This window comes from Borostomias antarcticus (genome assembly GCF_949987555.1).
Source record: "Borostomias antarcticus genome assembly, chromosome: 9".
Taxonomy (NCBI): domain Eukaryota; kingdom Metazoa; phylum Chordata; class Actinopteri; order Stomiiformes; family Stomiidae; genus Borostomias; species Borostomias antarcticus.
In genome coordinates, this window is record NC_140242.1 from 5,361,751 (window position 1) to 5,386,628 (window position 24,878).

Consider the following 24,878-nt stretch of genomic DNA (forward strand, 5'->3'; position numbering starts at 1 on the left):
GTCCTGCTTATATATTTTATTTCTTAAAATAAAGTCTCAATATTTCCAAGCCTAAATTCTCTCCACAGTCATATATAGCAAAACAGTGAATCCGTTTCTAAAGGCGGTTTTAATCAGAGAACTGGCATGACTCTAGTGCCTTAATGTCCTGCACGACCTGAGCTGTTCATGGAGCAGAAGATAAGCACCACAGAAGAAGAGCGGCCGGCGGGGTCACAAGGTCCCCGGTTTGATCCCAGCCCCAGGCCCTGTGCCAAAGTTTCCTTGAGCAAGACACTGAACCCTGAAATCGCTCACGTGCCACACGGAGGCACAGAACCTAGTACTGGGCTGGGTTTCCTCCCAAAGAACCTATGCGGTTCAATCTTGTCCCTGACCAGGACCTGGACTGAGCACTTGGACTTGGTCCCCGGGGCGCCGTGAACGATGGCTGCCCACTGCTCCTGGCAGCTTGGATGGGTGAAATGTAGGGAACAATTTCCACCGGCCACCACAAATGCGTGTGTGCGTTGTGTAGTTGTCGCCGCTCATTCACCGTGTGTATTTGTGTTCATCACTGTGGTGAATAAAAAGACCTGCAAGGCCCTGAAATCAGTATTAAATCATTATTACAGAAGTTATTACGAAAGAATACCTAAACTAGAACATGAGATCCTTCCCTGAATCTAAAAGCAGAATCCCAAGCCCCTGCTTTGCTGGTATAGACCTGATGACTGTAGACAGGTGAGTGATCAGCCCAGTCAGCCAGTGGATATGGGTCATATTGCTCAACGCTCGCTGCCTACGCGCCTCCACACTTGACCGCCGCTTAGACCCGTTTGACCTGAAACCAGAAGCGTGCGGTGACACATATCGACTGTGATGTCCTGTTGCAGCGATTTAATCCCGATAGAAGGGCAGGATTGATTATTTACACACCTATCTCAGGCAGGCAGGGGCTGAGATTATCTACATCATCTACTGTACACTCATGTCTGAGGAAACACCACACACAGCCCTCCCTCAAATTATAAAACAGCATATTTATTCACAGCAAAGAGGAAACAGTACTACAAAATATACAAGTGGAACATTTATGCTTGTTTTCCTTGGAAAATGAACTTGGAATATAACTGTACAATTATAACATTATACAAGATTTAAGAAAATGCTCACTATGTTTGCATGGCTCTTCCAAGGATGACCTAGAGAAACCACATCATTCTCTCCCCGAACCTGAATCCCTGAATGTGATGAGACTTCCACAGTGTAGATCCATAACTACCAAACCCTACACAAATAAGAGATATAAAACATAATCCTCATGTGACACTTTCCAACAAAACACTTTATGGTCTTTGTGTTTATGAACAAAATACATATACTGTAACATATTCACAGCCTGTCATCATGTAAAGTTAAACCTGAGCTGGATGAGCAGTGAAGTCAGTCAAGGAGGAACCAGTACCGTCTTCAGAGCTTATAAGCTACATGACAAGCGATCGAAGACATACCTTCTGAGAAACATTGGCTTGGTATGCTACGGAAGCCCAGAGGGACCGGATGGTACACATCTGGGTGTGTGACTGTGACAATAAATGAACTGCCTTCCTTATGTTGCGTGTGGCAGCTTATATCACTGAGAGGAAGACCAGTCATACTTACCAGCGAGCACAAATATAAATAACTTGACAAAAAACAAAGTGGAAAAAATATCAGGTAGATGGATCATTGTGTCCGAAGTCCGCCTGTCTGTTCTTGGTAGACCTCAATCACGTCCTCGTCCTCCATTCCCAGCTAGAGGGTGAAACAGGTGGTTTCAAAACGGCTGCACATTATTAGGAAAAGGACTTTCAAGTTGATCAGTTCATCTAAGGCCATCATTTTAAGTACCTGTTTAGGCGTTTGGGTGTCTGAAATTCTCTGTCCTTCGAAGAGAAACCTTAGGGTACTCATATGGACTCCCTGTCAACACAGTGTGAATGTGTTGGTTAAGTTGGGCTGATGGACAAAAATGCCAGACTGATGATCATAGACCTAGATGTTTACTGTGACTGGGTTAGAGTTGGTGAGTGTGTCTAACAGGGTTAAGGAGGGTTAGGGTTAGTGAGTGTCTAGTCTCGCATAGCCAGACCTATCTCCACACTTCGTTTACGCTGTCCCAGCGCCGGAGACAGGTCTGGCTGGACATATTACCATTCTGCAATAGGGGGGAAAAAACGCAGTATTTCTTTAAACCAATCACAGTCGTCTTGGGCGGAGCCAGCCCCGGACGTAGCAACGGTGCTCTTGCAAAATAGTCTGGATCGAATCTGATTGGTGCCGAGAGAATCTCTCGGCCCGAATCAGATTAATTTGCGTCGCCAGTCTTGCCACTGATTGGGCAGTGTGACAACGAATTACAAAGTTTATTGCCAAAACCTACATCCGTTGAGTCAGACTAGTGAGTGTCTAATAGGGTTAGGGAGGGTTAGGGTTGGTGAGTGTGTTAGGGAGGGATATGGTTGGTGAGTGTGTTAGGGAGGGTTAGTGAGTGTGTGAGGGATATGGTTGGTGAGTGTGTTAGGGAGGGTTAGGGTTGGTCAGTGTGTTAGGGAGGGTTAGGGTTAGTGAGTGTGTGAGGGATATGGTTGGTGAGTGTTAGGGAGGGTTAGGGTTGGTCAGTGTGTGAGGGATATGGTTGGTGAGTGTGTTAGGGAGGGTTAGGGTTAGTGAGTGTCTAACGTCACCTGTCTCTGGCTGTAAGATTCCTTTAACTTCTTCAAATGTGTTGTCATCTTCACCTTGAAGTGAATTTCACTGTTGTCCTGAAGATTCAAGCAGACATATCAACAAAGTGCAGGGAGACCTGCTTCAGCAAGTAAGACTCCTGCAATTAATTGAGTAATCTAGCTACTAGCTAGCTACATACTGTAGTGATCTAATCAAACAGAAAACAATGTACATCTGCCCAAGCCCTGCAATCACTTTCAGTCTGAAGTACTTCCCCCCTGCTCCTCTCACCTGTCCAATCACTTTCAGTCTGATGTACTTCCCTCCATCCTTCTTATCCTCCGCATCCTCCTCCTGTGACGGTTTTCTTTCCTACAATCAAGAGAGCCGAGTATCAGATACTGTATGCAGTAGCCTGGCTAGTTATGACAGCCATACAACACACACAGACCATGCATGTTTAGCTAGTTATGACAGCCACACACAGACCATGAACGTTCAGCTAGCTTATAGGGTGCTTTTAATGCCCTCATTCGCGAGTGTCAGTCTTAGTGCTGCAACAAGACTGATTTCTGGGCTTGTGCTAGCGATGGAAAAGTAGCCGACTCTCCTGCAATTACATACACACTGTTTTTGGTACTATTTTTGCACTGTCTTTGCACTGCCCTATGTCGTCTACAACAGTGTATGCCTTAACCCTAGACATTTTTGTAGGCTATGTGAGAACCATATACATGACCAATAAACAGATCTTGAATCTTGAATATCAGAGTCTACCTTCATATTTTCAGGTTTTATGTGCACATTTAGCTATATAAAAACGACCTCAAATCATGACTATGAAGTCTGTGAAGTGTCACTGAGAATATTGCTTATCGATGCCGCGTCATTGTATAATTCCATATTTGTACATAGGAGTTGTTGGAATGGGCGTTAACGGAGCCCCCTCAAGGATGACAAATTGCAGCGCCATCTTCAAAATTACCAACCCAGTTTAAAACGAACTAACACTGTAAGATTTGAAAACGGAATTGTTTAGATGACATTTTGAGCTACAAAGTCACTTTGTGATGTAGTCGCGTCAGAGTAGGCGTTATAACGGCACCCCTTCCTAGCCAGCTCAGACGCTTCTTGTCTTATCAACCTCCACCGCAAAATAACGTTACTACTACCATACAGCATCCTAGCTACGATAGCCAGCTAGCACTAGTGCAGTGGTTCTTAACCTTGTTGGAGGTACTGAACCCCACCAGTTTCATATGCGCATTCACCGAACCCTTCTTAATTGGAAAAATAAAATATGATTTTTTCAAATTCAAAACATAGGTATATATTTTACTGGTGCACAACATGAACCGTGCATCAACATCACTGTGTTCAAAGAACAAAACCATCAAAACATGATTTTCACACAAAAACAAAAACATAATAATGAATATTTACTGCAAATCAGTGTGACTTCTGCTGTTGCCAATGATGGCCAAGCGGGGCGTGTCATCACGAATCATATGAGTCGGGTGTGTGTCTTGACCTCCGCCGAACCCCTGAGACTGACTCACCGAACCCCTGAGACTGACTCACCGAACCCCTGGGGTTCGATCGAACGCAGGTTAAGAACCACTGCACTAGTGCTAGATATGTTATATCTAGACAGCTGACGTTAACGTTACCGAACAAAGATAGCCTACTGTGCCATTTCTTTTCGCTAGAGCTAATGCTATCCAGCTAGAGCTCTAGTGCTAGTATCTAACCATCTAGCACTAGTGTTATCAAAGCTGTCTAACGTTAGTGCTACCCCGAGGAACGGTGCTCGTTCAACTAACATGAGCTAGTGCTTGCTTAGTCTAGCACGTTAGCTAGCTAGTAGAGTGTAGGAGTAACTTAGTGCTAGCTGTAGTGCCAGCTAGCACCGTGTCTAGCTAGCCAGCTATAGTGTTGTGCTGAAAGTTATGCTAGGTAGCTATGCTAACGTTAGTCTAGTTCAAGTAGCTACTTGTTGTATGGCTTCCAGCCGGCACTGTTTGCTAGCTGGCGGCTAGCATAACACACACGCAGGTCGGGTAGATTGAGAGATGGCCATTACCAGGTTAGCTACTTACTGTATCTGACATATTTCCTGAGGTGTTCACTAGGGTTATTAAACTATTGGCTCTGTTAGTTCCTATTAATGTCCCTATTAAACTAGTAAGCTCCGTCAGTACCCGATCGATTCCAATAGAATCTGCGCATGCGCCCCTAGTCCTTCTTCTTCTCTGGGTTTTATGGCGCATCGCAAAAAGCTTAAAGCTGCATACCGCCACCTACTGTATAAGAGTGTGCAAAATCATGTCACATAGATCCTATATCCGTTTCATGAGCCCCGTGTCACCCAAGAATGTGAAAAGCGCCTTCCTGCCGAGTCCTACCCCCTCACCCTCAGTTCCCAATAACCCCCTCATACCCCACCCTCGACCTGCCTCACTGATTCCATTCCGTAAACGCTTCCGTGCCTCCTCAAACATGGTGCAGTGTAACAGAATGTGTGCAACGTTTTCCTCCACACCACAGCCCACGCACACCTATCACTCTCCCTCTTACCCAGCATAAATAAAGTGCTACCCAGTCCTGTGTGGCTCAGCCGGAGACGTGTCAACACTATTTCCTCCCTCCGAGACCCTGCAGTAGCCTACAGTTTTGTTGCTACAGACCGTTGGACATTGTAATAAGCTCTCCCTTTCAGGTCTCCATCCCACCTTTGCTGCCAGATCTCCAGTCCCTTTCTCCTAATCAGTGTCTTCCCCTCACCCTTCCCCAGTGGAACTGGCACAATGACCTCCTCCATCAGTGCCCCTTTTGCCAGTGTATCGGCACACTCATTCCCCATAACACCCTTGTGTTAGGGTTAGGGTTAACCCTAAACCCCCCCCCCCCCAAACCTGCTTCACTCAAACCAATGTGCTCTCAAACAGAGACTTACGCAGTGTTAAGGGCTAGATAAGCACACATGATGTGCAGACACGCACACCCTTACACTCTCTCTCTCTCTCTCTCACACACACACACACACACACACACACACACACACACGCACACACACACACACACACACACACATACAAACCCTTACAACCAGGTCAACAAAGATCTGCTACACTCAAAACACAATGCTTAGATGTAGAAAGTAGGGGTGTGCCGGGAGCCCACTATTTGTATTTGTATCTGTATTTGTATTTGACAGCTAATTATTCGGATTCGTATTCGGAGTTGGACGGGGCTTAAACCGGAAGTCGGTTCAAAACGGTTGAAACTGAGGGGAATTGTCATTTCTTTAGCCTAATATTAATTGTCATTGCAATTGCTGTGCTTTCAACACATCAGAATTGCTGTTTATATATATTATTATTATTAGGTTAGCTTGTAGAAGCTAGCCCAACTTGTGATATTCCCACTATTTCTTTCTTTCTTTATTATAGTTCTCCCCACTTTTTTGAACCTCAACTAGTTCTTCATACTTTGTGCTAGAAACTTAATTCAAACTTTAAAATGTTCATGATGTTTAGCTGTTTCAGGGATCCATTCAGATTTTTGATATTTTTTATAGTTTTTTTGTAATTTAACTTTTAAAACTATTTTTTGTCCCATTGAAACTGCTTGAATCTGCTTTTGGAATGTTCTGAAACTTTATGTTTTTAGAGTGGTGGCAGCAGTCTTTGACACTGTGGACCACAAGACCCTTCTTACCCGCCTTGAACAGTGTGCTGGCATTAAAGGTGCTGCTCTCATGTTCCTACAGTCTTACCTGACTGATAGGAGCTTCTCTGTCCAGCTGGGTGAGTTCTCCTCTAGTGTGGCCCCCCTCACCTGCGGTGTCCCCCAAGGATCCATCTTAGGCCCTTTATTATTTTCTTTATATATGCTGCCCCTGGGTTCCATTCTACGGAAACACAATGTGTCTTTCCACTGTTATGCTGACGATGTCCAACTGTACCTCCCCCTGAAATTTAACTGTAAGGATTCCTTTAAGCCTGTAACATCTGCGCTAAATGACATCCAGACCTGGATGGACTTAAACTTCCTTAGTCTGAATGATGGGAAGACCGAGGTTATTTTGTTTGGTCATAAAGACAGCCACGTTAGCAACTTAGGGCCCTTCGCTGCCAAGAATCGCTCTTTTATTTAAAGTCTTGGTGTCACTTGATACTGGTTTTAATTTTGAGCGACAAATTGGCTCTGTGGTTACAGGCTCTTTTTTCCAGCTGAGGCTCTTATCCAAACTGAAACCGTACCTCTCTCTTAAGGACCTGGAGACAGTCATCCATGCTTTTATTTCTTCAAGATTGGACTACTGTAATGCCTTGTATGTGGGCCTTGACCAGCGGTCACTGAGGCGCCTGCAATTGGTCCAGAATGCTGCTGCGCGCCTCCTGACTGGAACCAAGAAGCGGGACCACATCACACCTGTGCTGGCCTCCCTCCACTGGCTTCCTGTTCGCTTCAGGATTGATTTTAAAATCTTAATGTTTATTTTTAAGGCTCTACATGGTTTGGCCCCCCACTATCTGGCTGAACTGATTCAAGTTCGGGCGACATCTAGAACCCTGAGGTCCTCCTCCGAGACTCTTTTAATAGTCCCTAGATCGAGACTTAAGGACAATGCTCGTTTTTGACAACCTGGACCTTATTTACGACATATTATAAGACGTTTGACTCACCGAGATCACTTTGGTGTAGTTCGGAGGCCTGTAGAAGAAATGTAAAATCCAGCGCGAGCCAGTATATCCATGTAATGGCGGTGATCGGGGCAACGAGAATGCAGCTACTAAAAATCTATTTTCTGCCGCGAAACGGTTGTTTTCATCAATCTGTCTGGATGAATCGCTAGTTGTGCTTACATAGAGCATAACTGTTGTGGTTTTCACATGCCATGATCTTTAGAAACGTCTTTCGAAACGAAATAGCTTCCTCACTTTCTCCAGCACTAATGCGCACAGCGCGCAATCGTTGCTCCAGCACGCTGTGCGCAAAAACGAGCATTGTCCTTTAAGACCAAGGGTGACCGAGCTTTTGCGGTGGCTGGCCCAAAGCTCTGGAACAGCCTCCCTCCACACACTAGACACGCACAGAACCTAGGGCTCTTTAAGTCTCTGCTTAAAACGCACTTGTTTTCACTGGCTTTTGAGGCCTGATAGCCTACATCCCCTGTCCTGTTTTGTGTCCTGTCCTTTTATTGTTCTGTGATTATGTGCACTTTATTCTGTTTTTTGTTTTAGTTTATTTTATATATTGTACAGCACTTTGGTGCAACTTCGGTTGCTTTATAAATAAAGTTGACCTTGACCTTGACCTTGAGCAGTTGCTTTGAAAATATTCACACATTTGTAAACTGCTGGCACTCCTACAGTTTTGACAGCTCACACACATATTATATATCAAAATGTTCACACAACTGTGCTGATTCGTATAATATAAGTGGAGACAGGGCCCCACCAGTCAGTTGGCACATGGTCAACACTTTATTTAGCTTAAACTCTAATAGGTCGATGCATGGACTTTCACACTTGGTTTCAGTAGTAAGTTATTCAGGCCTGTCAGAGGACTCACACAGTTAAAAGAGATTAGGTCTTTTGTTAAAGAGGTTAGGTTCACTCATAACTACATTGCACACAAGGCTGTTAACAGGATGTGATGAATAATGTCCATAATAATCAAAACATTGATGTGTGACTCCCAGAACACCCAGAGACATTCGTACACCAGGACACACTCTCTTTATGATGGCCGATTCTATTTCAGTAGTCACCTCATTTACAATTTCTAAAGGCTGTCCTGTTCTGCTTGATGGGAGGGAGGTGATAAAATGAGAGTTCGGGGAAGGGGGCGGGGCAGGAATCAGGAAGCAGCTATCAATTACTCACCTCCCACGCATTCAACCTTTTATCCCAAATGTCACTTGTCATAGAAATTGTTATCCTCAGACTTGTCCTTTGTTTTACAGTTTTCACTCTACCTCCCTCAACATTTCACATGCAAAACCCCTGGCTGTGCTAACCTCATTTATAACAGGATGACATCTCCAGGAGGTCGACACACCACAGACTTTCTGTCTGCACTAGAGTGACTAGTGAATATCACTAGAGTGATATTCCCATGTTTCATTGTTTGTGCAGAAACCTTTTCAGATTGTACCGCCCTTTTCCCCATATCACGTGTCTGACCTCTCGACCATTGTTGATGACGTGTTGATGAGTTAGCCAATCAGATCTTAGAACATCATATCCGGATAACATTATTTATAACAGCGCGCAAGCTCTGTGTTTTATCCTGAAGTTCTTTTGCAATTGGATGTTTTCTTAATAAATCAGACTGAACCTTTTTGAGCAAACCTTGGCAAATCCATTTTACATTTGATAGCTAGATCAAATTTATTTCCATGACACACTGCCTCACGTCCTACTACCTCAACCTCTCTCTTTTTTTCCTGCTTTTCTCACGGGATGTTTCCCTCCCGCCATCGCTCTAAGGAATAATTTACTCAGCCATGTGACCTGTCACTGCATGTCCTCAGGGCACACCTGTCAATCATGTGTCCTACAGTACACACCCACAGCCATCTTCATAGTTTACTAAATATTTTCTAGGAGCTTGTTACTCAATATTTACTGTGTTGTATCGTGTGATATATACAGTATATATCCTAAAATTTATTACTGGGATAGCAAATATATAGTTGCCTACTACAAGTTAACATGTCTAACTATTTATCTACTAATTTATGACAATGTTTCTTATAATGTAGTGTAACAAGCCTCAGCTAACTCCGCACAGTAGCAAATGAGAAGGACAAGAAATATAAAAAGTGCCAATGCAGTGCTATTAAAAATACATAGGCCCCATACAGTGGTGATTGCTCCTTTTCACCTTATTCCGCCCCGCCCACATTTAGTGGTTCGCCTCTTCCGCATTTTGTCATTCTACTTCCGCTAAACCGTCACTGTCAACATCCGGTAAACTTTCGCTAGCTAGTTAGCAAACTGTATCTAAGAAATGACAAACACATCTAATGTTTTAAAATGGGAGCACACCGAAAACAAGATAAGAAGGTCAGATGGCCTGATATTGTCCCATCCGTCGTCAGTTTTAATGTGGGTAGACGATATGAAGAAGTGGCCAGAGGTAACGTACAGGGACATATTCAACTACTTAATACTGTCTCAAGGAGTTGATGGTGTGGCTATGAAACATTATAAAAGTACCGAAGCCTACCAGTATTTACACAGCGGGAAAGTAGGCCGTGTGCTATTACACAAAGAGGGCGAATTCATCTTTTTGAAGGCAGATGTGTACCCCAGTCAGTCGAGCTGCCCGAAACACTCTGCGTGGGTGCTAGTTTCCAACCTGGGATCTGTGGCGACGACTGGATGTTCGTGGATCGCTGGCTTGGGAAGGTCATGCAGTCACGCAGCCTCAATATCATTGGAAGGTAAGCCTACTATCACACATTATGAATTATTAGTATGCATTATACGTATATTAACATGTTTTTTAAATATACATAGCTGCTGAACTGATCACGTCTAGGCTAAGTACCTTGTCACATCTCTTTACCATGGAGCAAGGTAAGTGAATGGAGTGAGTCCAGTCCAGGTAAGATGTATTATTTTAGTGTTTATTGACAATAGAAAAAAATAAGACATCAGATGATTACATCACAGTGTAAAAACATTGAATTATGATTGAATGATGACAAGGATAACACAATAAAAAATATTTTTCATGATAATTCATGAATATTGCAAAGTTTGTGTTGTTCACATAATAATTAGTATATTCACAGGTTTCTACAAGATGGCGCACGCTCTGCTGACTGTACTCGATGATGTACTTTTGTCACTTGGGCGTTTTTAATAAATGCTACACTCTTAAAACGAATGTGTTAAAATAACAACAACTTTTGTTGTTTTATAACACATCTCTATGTCCAAGGTCAAGGTCAAGGTCAACTTTATTTATAAAGCACGTTTAAAATCAACCGAAGTTGCACCAAAGTGCTGTACAATATATAAAATAAACTAAAACAAAAAACAGAATAAAGTGCACATAATCACAGAACAATAAAAGGACAGGACACAAAACAGGACAGGGGATGTAGGCTATCAGGCCTCAAAAGCCAGTGAAAACAAGTGCGTTTTAAGCTGAGACTTAAAGAGCCCTAGGTTCTGTGCGTGTCTAATGTGTGGAGGGAGGCTGTTCCAGAGCTTTGGGCCAGCCACCGCAAAAGCTCGGTCACCCTTGGTCTTAAGTCTCGATCTAGGGACTATTAAAAGAGTCTCGGAGGAGGACCTCAGGGTTCTAGATGTCGCCCGAACTTGAATCAGTTCAGCCAGATAGTGGGGGGCCAAACCATGTAGAGCCTTAAAAATAAACATTAAGATTTTAAAATCAATCCTGAAGCGAACAGGAAGCCAGTGGTGGGAGGCCAGCACCGGTGTGATGTGGTCCCGCTTCTTGGTTCCAGTCAGGAGGCGCGCAGCAGCATTCTGGACCAATTGCAATGCAAGGAAAGACCACTTCTCAAAATTGATATCTATCAACCAAAATAATTCAAGAGTGCTCTTCTCAACAATTGATAGCCTAATAAACCCTGCCGTAAAAACACCTGATAACCTGCTCTCTACCTCCAAATGTGAGGAATTTGCAGCTTACTTCAGAGATAAGATTATGAATATTAGGAGGAATATCACTCAGGAAAGGCCATGCATCCCGTTCACAGATCCTCTCCCTCCATGTAATGGACATATGAGCCTGTTTACACTGATGGACACAGAAATGTTGAGAAAAGTAGTATCCAAATCAAAACCTCCACATGCCTGCTGGATCCCATCCCCACCGATTTTTTCAAAACTATTTTTGACTCTGTATCCTATGACATTTTATCCATTGTTAATGACTCCCTATCTACAGGTGTCTTCCCACCAATACTTAAAACTGCTCTGGTGAGACCCGTACTGAAGAAAAACAACTTAGACACTTCAGTTTTTAGCAATTTTAGACCAATCTCCAACCTTCCCTTTTTGAGTAAAATTCTGGAAAAAATTGTTTTCAAACAGATTAATGATTTCCTAGCTACAAGTTGTACCCTTGACCTTTTCCAGTCCGGCTTCCGTGCCCACCATAGCACAGAGACGGCATTAGTCAAAGTTGTAAATGACCTCAGAATAAATGCTGACTCCAAAGAGCTTTCTGTTCTTGTCCTCCTGGACCTGAGTGCAGCCTTTGATACTATAGATCATGAAATCCTCATCGAAAGACTGGAAAAGTGGGTTGGCCTCTCTGGTCCAGTCCTAAATTGGCTTAAGACCTATCTAACCGGTCGTGATTTCTTCGTTGCCCTCGGTGAATATAGCTCAAGAAAGATCCCTATGACCTGTGGGGTGCCCCAAGGATCGATCCTAGGACCTCTACTCTTCAGCCTGTACATGCTGCCCCTTGGCAGTGTCATCAGGAGGCACAATATTAGCTACCATAGCTACGCAGATGATACTCAACTTTATATCTCCGTAACACCCAGTAACTACAGCTTGGTTGACTGCCTTGTCAAGTGTATTACAGATATAAATGTATGGATGTCACATAATTTCCTCCAACTAAACCAGGACAAAACAGAAGTACTGATCATTGGAGAAAAAGCTGAAAGAGAGAAACTAGCTGCACACCTAAAAACTCTGGAAATTGACACCAATTGCCAAGTTAAAAACCTAGGTGTCATACTTGACTCAGATCTTAATTTCGAAAACCACATCAAGAATATTACAAAGACATCCTTTTACCACCTAAGGAACATTGCCAAGGTGCAACCCTTTCTCTCTCAGGCTGACACCGAAAGATTAATGCATGCTTTCATCACAAGCAGGCTGGACTACTGCAATGCTCTACTATCAGGCCTACCAAAGAAAGCAATCTCTAAGCTACAAATAATACAAAATGCTGCAGCAAGAGTCCTCACTAAGACTAGACGAAGGGCACACATCACACCAGTGTTAAAATCACTACACTGGTTACCAGTCACCTCTAGAATAGACTTTAAAATACTATTACTAGTCTATAAATCTCTCCACAGTCACTCACCAGAATATATTTCAGACATGCTTGTTAAGTACATGCCAAACAGACCACTTAGATCCTCAGGCACTGAACTTTTAACAGTTCCAAAAGCCAGGACCAAGAAACATGGAGAGGCAGCTTTTAGTTTCTATGCCCCCAACCTCTGGAACACCCTACCGGAGTGCCTAAGAAGGGCTGAAACAACGGCGGTCTTCAAGCGAGACCTCAAGACGTACCTTTTCGACCTAGCCTACAATCACTAGCTAGGACCTTGAGATACAGAAAGGCAGCCTCAAACCTACCTGTGAATCCTCTGTATACATTGATATTTGTCCTGCTATGCAATGTATGTATATCAAGTAGTGTACAGAAGCTGGTTATCCTGAAACAGGCTTGTTCTGACTGTTGTGTTGCTTCAATGACTCAGGGTGCTACTAACCGTTTTCTGTCTCCCCTAGTGTCTCTCTCTCTCCCTCCTATCCTCTAACCAGGTCCAGTGTCAGCTGCGGTGCTGTGGATATCGTAGTATTTAGTACACACACACACACGCACACACAGACACACATCAGTCCACATCCGGCTTAGGCCTGGACCTGATGCTCTTAGCCTTTCTTGCTCCGAAAACTTAATTTAAACTTAATTTAATATTATTTATTGTTCTTTAAATGTTCTTAGCCATTAGACAAATATATTCCAGGAGCCTGCCCCAGGTTGCCTGTTTCAATATCTGTGTGGTCTGAATGGCTCTATGTGCTACTAACCCTGCTCTGCCTTCCCTCTGCCTTCCCTCTCCCTAGTGCCTCTTTCTCTCCCTCCTATCTTCTAACCAGATCCAGTGGATGCCCCACTGTCACCAGCAGACCTCCCGAAGTCCGATAGATACCCCTGTGTCTACTGTGGATGATGTAGCATGTCCGTAGAATATTCTTTCTCCTATGATGCTTTTAGCCTCTCTCACTCTGAAATGTAATTCAATGCAATGTATTGCTTCATAAATGTTCTTAGCCGGTAGACAAACATACTCCTGGAGCTTGCTCGATCGCCTTGTTGAGAGGGGTCAGGGAAGAATTTTTACAGCTCACTTATCTGGCCCCCGGGTGATTACTGTTTTTTTGCTTCCCTCTGGAATATGTAGAGAGTGGGTCGTATGCCCACCTCCCTTGTTCTCTGTAAAGCGCATTGTGTTGCCTCTGGGTATGAAATGCGCTATACAAATAAAGCTTTGATTGATTGATTGATTCAATTGCAGGCGCCTCAGTGACCGCTGGTCAAGGCCCACATACAAGGCATTACAGTAGTCCAATCTTGAAGAAATAAAAGCATGGATGACTGTCTCCAGGTCCTTAAGAAAGAGGTACGGTTTCAGTTTGGATAAGAGCCTCAGCTGGAAAAAAGAGCCTTTAACCACAGAGCCAATTTGTCGCTCAAAATTAAAACCAGTATCAAAAGTGACACCAAGACTTAAAAGATAAAAGAGCGATTCTTGGCAGCGAGGGGCCCTAGGTTGCTAACGTGGCTGTCTTTATGACCAAACAAAATAACCTTGGTCTTCCCATCATTCAGACTAAGGAAGTTTAAGTCCATCCAGGTCTTGATGTCATTTAGCGCAGATGTTACAGGCTTAAAGGAATCCTTACAGTTAAATTTCAGGGGGAGGTACAGTTGGACATCGTCAGCATAACAGTGGAAAGACACATTGTGTTTCCGTAGAATGGAACCCAGGGGCAGCATATATAAAGAAAATAATAAAGGGCCTAAGATGGATCCTTGGGGGACACCGCAGGTGAGGGGGGCCACACTAGAGGAGAACTCACCCAGCTGGACAGAGAAGCTCCTATCAGTCAGGTAAGACTGTAGGAACATGAGAGCAGCACCTTTAATGCCAGCACACTGTTCAAAGCGGTAAGAATTTTAACACATTACTTTTGTTACCTATATAACACAGTAATTGTGTAGGTTTTTACAAGTAATGTTTGTGTTGCGTACCCAAAATCAACACGTTTGTGTATTTTTTGAACACGTGTGTGTGTGTGCATGCTATGTAAAAACAACCATAAATCCAAATTTACATGAATTATTTGACATTTAATTTGTGAATTCTTCTAATTACATTACATTTTCTATTTTCATTACATTTTCAAGGGGCAAAAGATTAGCTGCATCTTTAAGTTGTATGATTTAAAATTAATTTGTCTTTTCAACTAAGTACGTGTGCAGGTGGCCATTAAAATAAAAAACATTCAGAATTCTTAAAAATAATAAGACCTCGTTAGTCACAAAATGGAATGATATTCACTATCTCTCCAAAGAGACGTTCTTTGTCCAAATCGCATTTTAAAGGAAGAACAGAACCAGGTCTATAGGAGTGACCATATACAGAAACACAATTGGCCACAGTAACTGTACTGAAAATGCTAAAACATGTCCATGTGCTGCAATTTTCTCAATAAACACATCACAGTTCACCAGACTACCAACAGCAACTTGAGAAGTAGTTCACAGTTCACAGTCACAGTCAAATGTTTTTTAAGTGGGTCACCCAATTTCCATGTGTACATGCTTGAGACTTGATGTTTATAAGCCAAAGTCTTTCAGATATGTATAAAGTTGCATACAACGTGAGCTTGTCTTTTTAAAGGGCCATGCTTTCCCTCAAATCGCATACACCATAATCTGACCAGAGGGCAGATCAATTGGATCATCAATAGTGTATCATGAAGTGATGCTTCGGTATCAGGTTTCTTTCTGGGTAAAGAATCTTAAATAAATTATGATGATCAATGGTAAGCTGTTTTAAATAAAGGGCCATTCCTTTGGTTATTACCGGGGCAAAAGCAATGTCACATATGTTTCTAAGCAGAAAGAACAATTGCCAGTGTTGACTTTCTTCGCTCACAAAATCTCCAATAAGTAAAGGCAAAAATAGAATTAGGCACCACATTTGACTGGCTGTTTGTTTTACAGGGTTTTCTCCTGTTCTCAAGTTAATTAACTTGAGAACAGGAGAAAACCCTGTAAAACAAACAGTTAACAATGATGTGATGATCTGTACTTGGCCTCTTTAAAGCGGTCATTGTGCCCACTCTTCTGTACTTCCTCTTCCTCCAGCCTTAGTTCCCTGAGTTTGGATGTGAACCAGGGCTTGTCGTTGTAGCTTATCCTGGAGTGGGTTTGAACTCTCGCAGTAGCTGACGAGTCATGTTACAGTGTCTGTGTAAACGTCTAGATTGTTGCCAGCCTCTGCGTCCTCCCAGTCAATGTTGCCCCCGTCACAGCCTGTTCCAGCCACACGCTGGTATTCCCCTTTGCCTCGCTGGTCCATATCTTGAATGTCCTTACAACAGGCTTGGAGAGGTTCAGTTGCTGCCTGTAAGTAGGGATCAAATGAACAATGTTGTGGTTCGAATGACAAGGCGCCACACGACTGGGGTAGCCTGCCTAAACCCTCCATCTCAGTAAGGGGAATGTTCTGCCCTTATTCACTCAGTGTCAGTGTTCACCTCACATAGACCTTTAGATACCCTCTCAGGCAGGATAACGTCACTCTGCTTGCACAACGAAACATAAATACCCAAAACTGCTCATCTACAATAAAGTAATACAATACTTATTGTACAGTAATACAATACTGTTGTTTAATAAGTCAAAGTAGATCAACAGCTGAAAAGCTACAAACAGTCCTGAAAATCATTCATTGTTCACCGGCTGGCTACTGTCTATTAGCGGCGACCTCATCCAACATCCATCCAAGTTCTTTGTTGTTCTCCCGTCATGCTGGTTGTGCGTTATATCTTCAGACAAAAGGACAATGACAAGAAGTAAGTTCTTTGTTGTAATCGCATCATGCTGGTTTTTCCTTATCTTCAGACAAGACACAATGGAAATTGGAGTTAATGCTTTGAGAAGTGGAGAGAGATTGATTGACGGGTTGGCTGAGATAGATGAAATGAGAGAAGTGGTGGGAGAGAAGAGGGCCTATAAAAGGGAGGGTTCGATGGTCGGTTAGGACAAATAGTATTGAAATATCACAAGGCATTTTCCAGGTGCAGTCTACACTTAACCGGTAGGTAAAGAAGCTTTTTTTTTCTTTTTTCTTTTGTAGTTTTCAACCTTTAAAGATAATTTTGAAAGAAAAGACAAGATGTGCTATTGAGAGGTAACAACATTAATTCATGAGAGTTAAGTGACATTAAGAAAGTACTGTAAAATGAGTTGATAATACATTGGATTTGTGATAGCTTACATTTTAAATATTACTTAACTACTGAAGTCCTCACTGAGACAGGGAGGTATTCTGTACAGTAGATGTGTGCAAAGACAGGTCAGGTAGACACTTTCTACTTGACTATATTACCGGGTAGACACTTTCTACTTGACTGTATTACCAGGTAGACACTTTCTACTTGACTATATTACCAGGTAGACACTTTCTACTTGACTATATTGCCAGGTAGACGCTTTCTACTTGACTGTATTGCAGCTGTAAGTGGGGTGAGTGAGCGCTGATGCTGAAGTCCGTCATACTGTGACCGCCCAGTCAAAGCTGTCAACCAAGGCTGTGTTAGTGTTAGTCTCGGGTGTCCGGTGCTGTGGATATCAACAATAGATATGATATCAATAGATTAGGGGTGTGCCAGGAGCCCACTATTTGTATTTGTATTTGACAGCTAATTATTCGGATTCGGATTTGGATGAAACCGGAAGTGGGTGGGGCTTATACAGGAAGTCGGTTCAAACCGGTTTAAACTGAGGAGAAATGTAATTTATTTAGCCTAATATTGGTTGGCATTGCAATTGCTGTGCTTTCAATGCATCCGAATTGCTGTTTATATATATTATTATTATTATTATTATTAATTATGAAGTATAATTCCTCATCATCATCCTGTATGTTTTTATTTTAACAAACTATGAAGTGTCAGAACCCCACCACCACCCTTAACTGGGGGACATTCTACATTTAGTTAGAAACTGAAAAACATTTTTCTAAATCAAAATATAAGTCCTCATAGCAACTTTGCTAGAACAGCTATAGTAGCTCTATTTCTCCTGTGTCTAATATCTAATATTATTAATTAATATCAATATTATTATTAATATCTAATATATTATCTGCAACCATGTGACACAGGCAGCGTGGTGTAGCCTACTAGTAATGGTTTTCACAAACCCAGCAATAAACATGTATTACTATAAATATAATTGAAAAGATAAACATTTTACACTCAAACCAATTAACTAGACTCTAAACGAATACATGCCTATGTTGTAGGGTTTGTGTTAGTTTGTACCCAAATGACTGGACTCAGGGAGGCGGAAAAAGGTGAAACCGAAAAAAGGGTGATTTATTGAGAAATAGAGGGGGGTAGGACCGGACTGTAGAGTATCTGTTCTTAAACCATGGGTAAGTAGGGTATTGTAGTGAAATTCTTCTTCTTCTTTAAAAAAAAAAAATCTGTTTAAAGGAAAATGCTCGTTTTTGACAACCTGGACCTTATTTACGACATATTATAAGAAGTTTGACTCACCGAGATCACTTTTGTGTTGTTCGGAGGCCTGTAGAAGAAATTTAAAATCCAGCGCGAGCCAGTATATCCATGTAATCGCGTCGGACGGGGCAACGGGAATGCAGTTTCTCAAAATCCATTTTCGGCCGCTAAACGGTTGTTTTCATCAATCAGATTGGAAGAATCTACAGTTGAGATTCCTCAACGCTAGGCATTGTAGTGGTTTTCAAATACGAGGTCTTTAGCCTCTGTAATATGATCTTTACACGCCTCTCCCCCACTTGCTCCAGCACGCATGCGCACAGGCCAGCGCGCAGACTGGCTATTCTCCGGCTCACATTCTCTGCGCTACGATCGTTGTTGGTGCCGAGAATATTGTCGTCGTCATTCGTCAGCAACAATCCGATCGTAGCGCAGAGAATGCTGGAGCAAGTGGGGGAGAGGCGTGTAAAGATCATATTACAGAGGCTAAAGACCTCGTATTTGAAAACCACTACAATGCCTAGCGTTGAGGAATCTCAACTGTAGATTCTTCCAATCTGATTGATGAAAACAACCGTTTAGCGGCCGAAAATGGATTTTGAGAAACTGCATTCCCGTTGCCCCGTCCGACGCGATTACATGGATATACTGGCTCGCGCTGGATTTTAAATTTCTTCTACAGGCCTCCGAACAACACAAAAGTGATCTCGGTGAGTCAAACTTCTTATAATATGTCGTAAATAAGGTCCAGGTTGTCAAAAACGAGCATTTTCCTTTAAATAGTTTATTATTGTTATATCAGAGATCCTGTAAGGACTTTGATTATAGCCTATCCTAGGCCTACACTAGACTACTCTGTTGTGCTGATAACTGAACGCTATGGATCAAACATTTGATCAGTTGTGTTTCAGTTGTTAAAATATACTTTCATAATTATTTCATATTTCAAAATCGCCGGATATTATATAGGCTAGTGAGAGGGTGAGCATGCGTAGTTGACAGATATACTACACTGAGCTAACAAGCTAGCTACTGGTCCTCCTCTGCTCAAACAAACGCTACAGTTCAAATAGGCTATTGCAGCAGGTAGGCTACCATAATAAAAATAAATCCAATAACTAGTTAACTAGTGACAAAAGCCCTCGGTACTGCTTACATTAGTTGCCTGCCTAATATCTGGCTTCCCAGCGCGCTCCAAACTTTCTCTCCCTCTCCGCGATGTCTAGACGTGCGCCTCTGTCTCTCTCTCTCCCTCGTCATGTCATGTCAAATGCAGACAGAACGTGCGCGTATCGCTCGCTCATACAGTATTTGACTGTTCTCCCCCCTCCCGAATATGTTTGACAATATTCGTACAAATTTACTATTCGGGAAAAATATACTATACCGTATTCGTATTCTGTATTCATAATTATTGTGGTTGGATTGTATTTCTTCTTTCCTTTACTTGGTGTGTGCACAATGTGGTGGCTGACAGAAGAAAATATTTCACTGCTGCCTGTATTTTGTGGTACAGTATGTTAAGAATAAATGTTGACTTGACTGACTTCTCATTCATTTGACCCTGTAGCACCAGCGAGTGCGGATAGCACTAACGCCTCAATACTGACTAATTCCATTAAGTGCAGGCCTAACTGCTCTTCCTCCCTCTCCTCTTCCTCAGATCATGTCAGACTGGGAGAAGATTCTGAAGAGCTGGGCCGTGTTGGAGACTGACTGGGCCAAATACGGAAGTGTGGTCATGACCCGGTCAGTGGGCAATGAGGCAGTAGAAGTGGCTAGGGCCGGTACTGGTCAAGGGTTTATTGATGAACCACTGGAAACTGAACACTTTGCTTTCTCGTCCTCTCTCCTCACAGTCTATTTACCCACTACCCATACATCCAGAAGATGTGGCCCAAAATGGCGGCCGTCCCCCTAATCGACGTGGCTAATGATGCACACATAACTAAGATCGGCTCCGAAGTGGTGCAGAAATGGGCCGAGATGGTCAGGGCCAAGGGCAACCACATCAGTATCCTAAAACAAGTGGCTCACGTTCACTCCGTCACCTACGGGATCCCCATGAGCTACATGAAGGTAAGGACTGACCCCTCCTCTGCTTCTTCTTCTTCTTCTTCTTCTTCAAGTCTCTTATCTTCTGTCTTACCCAATTCATGTCTTTTTCTTTGTCTTCTGTGCATGCATGACAGTATCTTGAGTTGACCAATTGGTTGAACTGCTCATCTTGAGTGTCTTGAGAAAAAAACATCTCACCAAATATAATAATCCTCACCCCAGGATATGCCTGAGACCATCCGCAAGGTTATGGGTGATTTGGCCGGGCTGGACGCCTCAGGGCAGGAAGCCCTCAAGAAGATGATGGATGTGATCCTCGCAGACATGAACATGATCTACAAAGAGCTGGGCTATGCCCATCTTTCCTTCTGACCTCGACAACCTCAGGGGTCACGCTAGAGAAAAGACAACAACGCTTGGTACTTTTAACGGGAGGTGGGGAACTGTGGTGTTGAGTCCATATATCAAGTGCAATGATATTGAATAACTCCATTCAAAGTTCTGTTGTGCATAACTATAAGTAATTAAGACTTTCATATTGAATAACTCCATTCAAAGTTCTGTTGTGCATAACTAAGTAATTAAGACTTTCATATTGAATAACTCCATTCAAAGTTCTGTTGTGCATAACTTTAAGTAATAATTAAGACTTTCATATTGAATAACTCCATTCAAAGTTCTGTTGTGCATAACTATAAGTAATTAAGCCTTTCATGTTGTGGTTTTCTTTCTGTTGATTATGGCTGTGCATCAGACTGGTTGTTTGTCAACTAAATATTCTGGTGATTTCCATTGCAACATGACAAGCATAGTACCATTGTCAGAATAAAATTCTATCACAAACATGTTATGTATACTCTGTCCTGTCTTTGACACATTTAATTACTAACTATACTGTATGGGAAGATAATCAATCACATGCATTGATGTGTGACTTATGAACACCTAGAGACATTTGTACACCAGGACACACCCTCTTTATGATGGGCGATTCTATTTCAGTAGTCACCTCATTTACAATTTCTAAAGGCTGTCCTGTTCTGCTTGATGGGAAGGAGATGATAAAAAGAAAGTTCGGGGAAGGGGGCGGGGCAAGGATCAGGAAGCAGCCATCAATCACTCACCTCCCATGCCTTCAGTCTCCCCCCCCCCCCCCCCCCCACCCTCCCCCACACACACACACACGCGCACACACACACACACACATACACTTCACGCACACACAGTCCTGAAAGCATCAGCTCATGACTGCCATTCCCGAATTTCACTGCCTCACGTCCTACTACCTCAACCTCTCTTTCTTTGCTGCATTTCTCACGGGATGTTTCCCTCTCGCCATCGCTTTAAGGAATAATTAACTCAGCAATGTGACCTGTCACTGCATGTCCTCAGGGCACACCTGTCAATCATGTGTACAGTATGAGTAATGTCTACAGTACACACCCACAGCAATGTTCATAGCTAACTAAATATTTTCTAAGAGCTTGTTACTCAATAGTTACTGTGTTTTATTGTGTGATATATATATATGTTATGGTGAATGTGAGAAAACGGGGAATGTGAGCTTTTCCCGGTTAATGTGCACATTCTCCGACATCGTGGGGAATGTAGGAGAAACGTGCGTTTCTCACATCTCCCGGGTAATGTGCACATTCCCCGACCTTGCGGGAGATGTGAGAAATTGGTTTGTATTTCTCACATCTCCTGCAAGGTCGGGGATTGTGCACATTAACCGGGAAATGCCTACAATTCCCGACCTTGCGGTAAATCTAGCAAAGTCCAACCAAGCAAAACTTCTGCGCAGCCGGGTGGTGGTAGGGGGATGCTACCGTAGGCTTATGCCAAGACAAGTGTGAGTTTGATGCATCCTCAACTAGATCAATTACAGTTTATAATAACAGTCCAGGGATGACTTTTTGTCATGTATTTATTATAGAAAACACAGCCTATTCTCACAATGAGATCTTAACATGATCAAACACACCTGTGTACTGAATCCTAAGGTCTTATTGCAGCGTTGTGCTGCGCATATAGAGGCTATTGTGCTCAAATTAAAACTACATTTCGGTGTGGGTGGAGGTCAAGCCCCCAGGATTCGAAATCTAAAGTGAAGGCCTATTGAACCGCGCCATCTTGGCTAGATTTGTAGTCATTTGGCTATTTCCGGTGACTTTTGTACTTGCGCAGTTGAGCTTTTCTGTCCGATGCGCGTCCACGAAAAAGTTCACCTTTATGTGAAATGTAGACGCACGTTCCCGGCTCTCTCGGCTCTCCCCGCTTTGATTTAGCAATGAAAACCGGCTTGCATATTAACCTGTTTTTGTCAAATATATCCATTGGAGAAATTATTTTTTCATCCAGGCATCTTAGTTTTAACAGGTTAAATATAACTGAACATGTTTTGTTTGCTAGTAGATGGTATTCATTCCGTTCGCGATAACGTTATTGCAGCCAGGCTAAATTCCTCCAGGGAGCCAGTAACCGGCGAGTTGAAGAGCTTCCCTCCCCGCCAGCAGGAGCTTTGGCCGCTGCTACCGCATCTCGGATAACCCGCTGAGTTCGTGGCTGCTATTTCACATTCACCCTAGATCAATCCCAATACCGATCCATGGTAATAATGAATCAATCGTTCAGATCAGCAGTGCTGCATGCATGTTACAACATCATTGTTAGCTTTATTAACATAACCATAGCCTACATTTATCTCTCTAACGTTAGGCTATCCATCTTACACCAGTCGGCCATTCGATAGCTAGAAGCGGTCAACGCCAACGTTGACTGAAAACACCCAAACTCAGTGTATCGTTTCATCTTCATGCTACACATCAACTCCTTTCCATTGTATGTGAATAAATTACTGTTATTCTAAAAATATCCCATTTCTGTCCATTCCTGGAAAAGGCTAATAATTGCTGTCAAATGATCACTCCAGTTTATCACCGTATCCCACTACCATTTCAACTATGCACAGGAGGTTGTCTTGTGGTCATTTTCATTAAAAAATGATTAGCCTGATCAGTTTGTTGTATGTATTAAGCCCTTTTTGAGCGGTGTGCTTTGACTACTCTCCTTTTTTGTGGTCATTTTCATTAACACATTTGATTAAACATCCGCACTGGCCTATGAACGGCTAAAGATTCCCCAGGCAGAGCTGGTTGATGCTAGGGAAAGGGATGTCTGGGGCTCCCTGCTGGAACTGCTGCCTCCGCGACCCGACCCCGGATAAGCGGATGACGATGGATGGTATTAAAAGACTTTAGCCGGGACCCCGTTGATGTTAGAATGAATAGGCTACCTTTATTTGTGGTACTTGAACTTGTGTCTGCGTTTCTGGCTTGCCATCATGGATGTATTGTTCATAGGCTATGTTTATCGGATGAGATGCAGTTGTCCGGGCAGGTCAGCTAATGTGATTTACGAATGGAAATGCATGCTTGGGAATATTTAGACATTTCAAACTTCCTCTGTTAAGGTGGTGCTGGGGACAGCGCAGACGGCCTGCATGGCAGTAAATTATCAAAAATGAGGCAAAATCTATCTATGAAAATAACCTCAGATTGAAACATATTTTGTGGTGAATAAGGCGATATAGGCTTAATGTGTATTTATACGGAGATAAGATTCGATTGATCAAGGGCGAGTGTGAAATAGCAGCCACGAACTCAGCGGGTTATCCGAGATGCGGTAGCCGCGGCCAAAGCTCCTGCTGGCGGGGAGTGAAGCTTTTCAACTCGCCGGCCACTGGCTCCCTGGAGGAATTTAGCCTGGCTGCAATAACGTTATCGCGAACGGAATGAATACCATCTACTAGCAAACAAAACATGTTCAGTTATATTTAACCTGTTAAAACTAAGATGCCTGGATGAAAAAATAATTTCTCCAATGGATATATTTGACAAAAACAGGTTAATATGCAAGCCGGTTTTCATTGCTAAATCAAAGCGGGGAGAGCCGGGAACGTGCGTCTACATTTCATATAAAGGTGAACTTTTTCGTGGACGCGCGTCGGACAGAAAAGCTCAACTGCGCAAGTACAAAAGTCACCGGAAGGCCAGAAAAGCACAACTGCGCAAGTACAAAAGTCACCGGAAATAGTCAAATGACTACAAATTTGCCAAGATGGCGCGGTTCAATAGGGCTTCATTGTTGATATCGGTCAGTGGATGGAGTGGCTGTATCCAGTTCTATTAATACATCCATGGTGGAGGTGAACATATTAAGTTAAGTTATTATGTTCCTTTCATAATTCATAATCCATAATTCCTTTCATTTCTATGCAAATGAGCCTCATTGCAAATACACAGTCCAATTCACAAAGATTGGCACTAATTGCAACATGCAGTTATAGTGAAATTATTTGCTAACTAAATAACTAACTAACTAACTAGCTACAGTAACTAACTAACTACTATTTTTTATGATGAATAATTTCGGTTACAGTGATTTTGTTTTTCATTCACTATTATCTTAGCTACAGTTTATGACACATGTTAGTTTCTGCAGATACATAGGAGATCCTGGTCCCGGCCCATGCAAGGTTCTGGAGGTCCCAGCCGACGG

The 24,878-nt window shown here is 42.7% G+C and overlaps 2 protein-coding genes across 3 annotated transcripts; one reads left to right on the plus strand and one right to left on the minus strand.

Annotated features, from left to right (window-relative positions):
• Window positions 1-1,047: 1,047 nt before the first annotated feature.
• Window positions 1,048-4,898, minus strand: LOC311313141 (small ubiquitin-related modifier 1-like). Of its 2 annotated transcripts, XR_014630596.1 has the most exons (6): window positions 4,791-4,898; window positions 2,983-3,063; window positions 2,709-2,786; window positions 1,873-1,944; window positions 1,645-1,776; window positions 1,048-1,270 (listed from the first exon to the last, which is right to left on the minus strand). XR_014630596.1 is itself a non-coding variant. In XM_084443199.1 (5 exons), exons 1-5 carry the CDS (start codon window positions 4,800-4,802, stop codon window positions 1,708-1,710), a joined length of 312 nt encoding a protein of 103 aa, XP_084299325.1. In that variant the 5' UTR covers window positions 4,803-4,898; the 3' UTR covers window positions 1,048-1,707. The 2 variants fall into 2 exon arrangements, 1 of the variants encoding a protein (XP_084299325.1); XM_084443199.1 differs by having other exon boundaries at window positions 1,048-1,776.
• Window positions 4,899-19,926: 15,028 nt separating this feature from the next.
• On the plus strand, window positions 19,927-20,690 carry LOC311313437 (myoglobin-like; the record flags this gene model as incomplete). The annotated part of the gene is made up of 3 exons (XM_084443562.1): window positions 19,927-20,009; window positions 20,120-20,339; window positions 20,541-20,690. The coding sequence occupies 3 exons, from the start codon at window positions 19,927-19,929 to the stop codon at window positions 20,688-20,690; spliced, it is 453 nt and encodes a 150-aa protein (XP_084299688.1).
• Window positions 20,691-24,878: the final 4,188 nt, after the last annotated feature.

Coding starts and splice junctions, on each gene's coding strand:
- LOC311313141 (XM_084443199.1), bottom strand. Junction 1,945..2,708: donor AATCTTACAGCCAGAGACAG/GTGACGTTAGAC, acceptor CTGTGTTGACAG/GGAGTCCATATGAGTACCCT. Junction 1,777..1,872: donor ACACCCAAACGCCTAAACAG/GTACTTAAAATG, acceptor TTCACCCTCTAG/CTGGGAATGGAGGACGAGGA.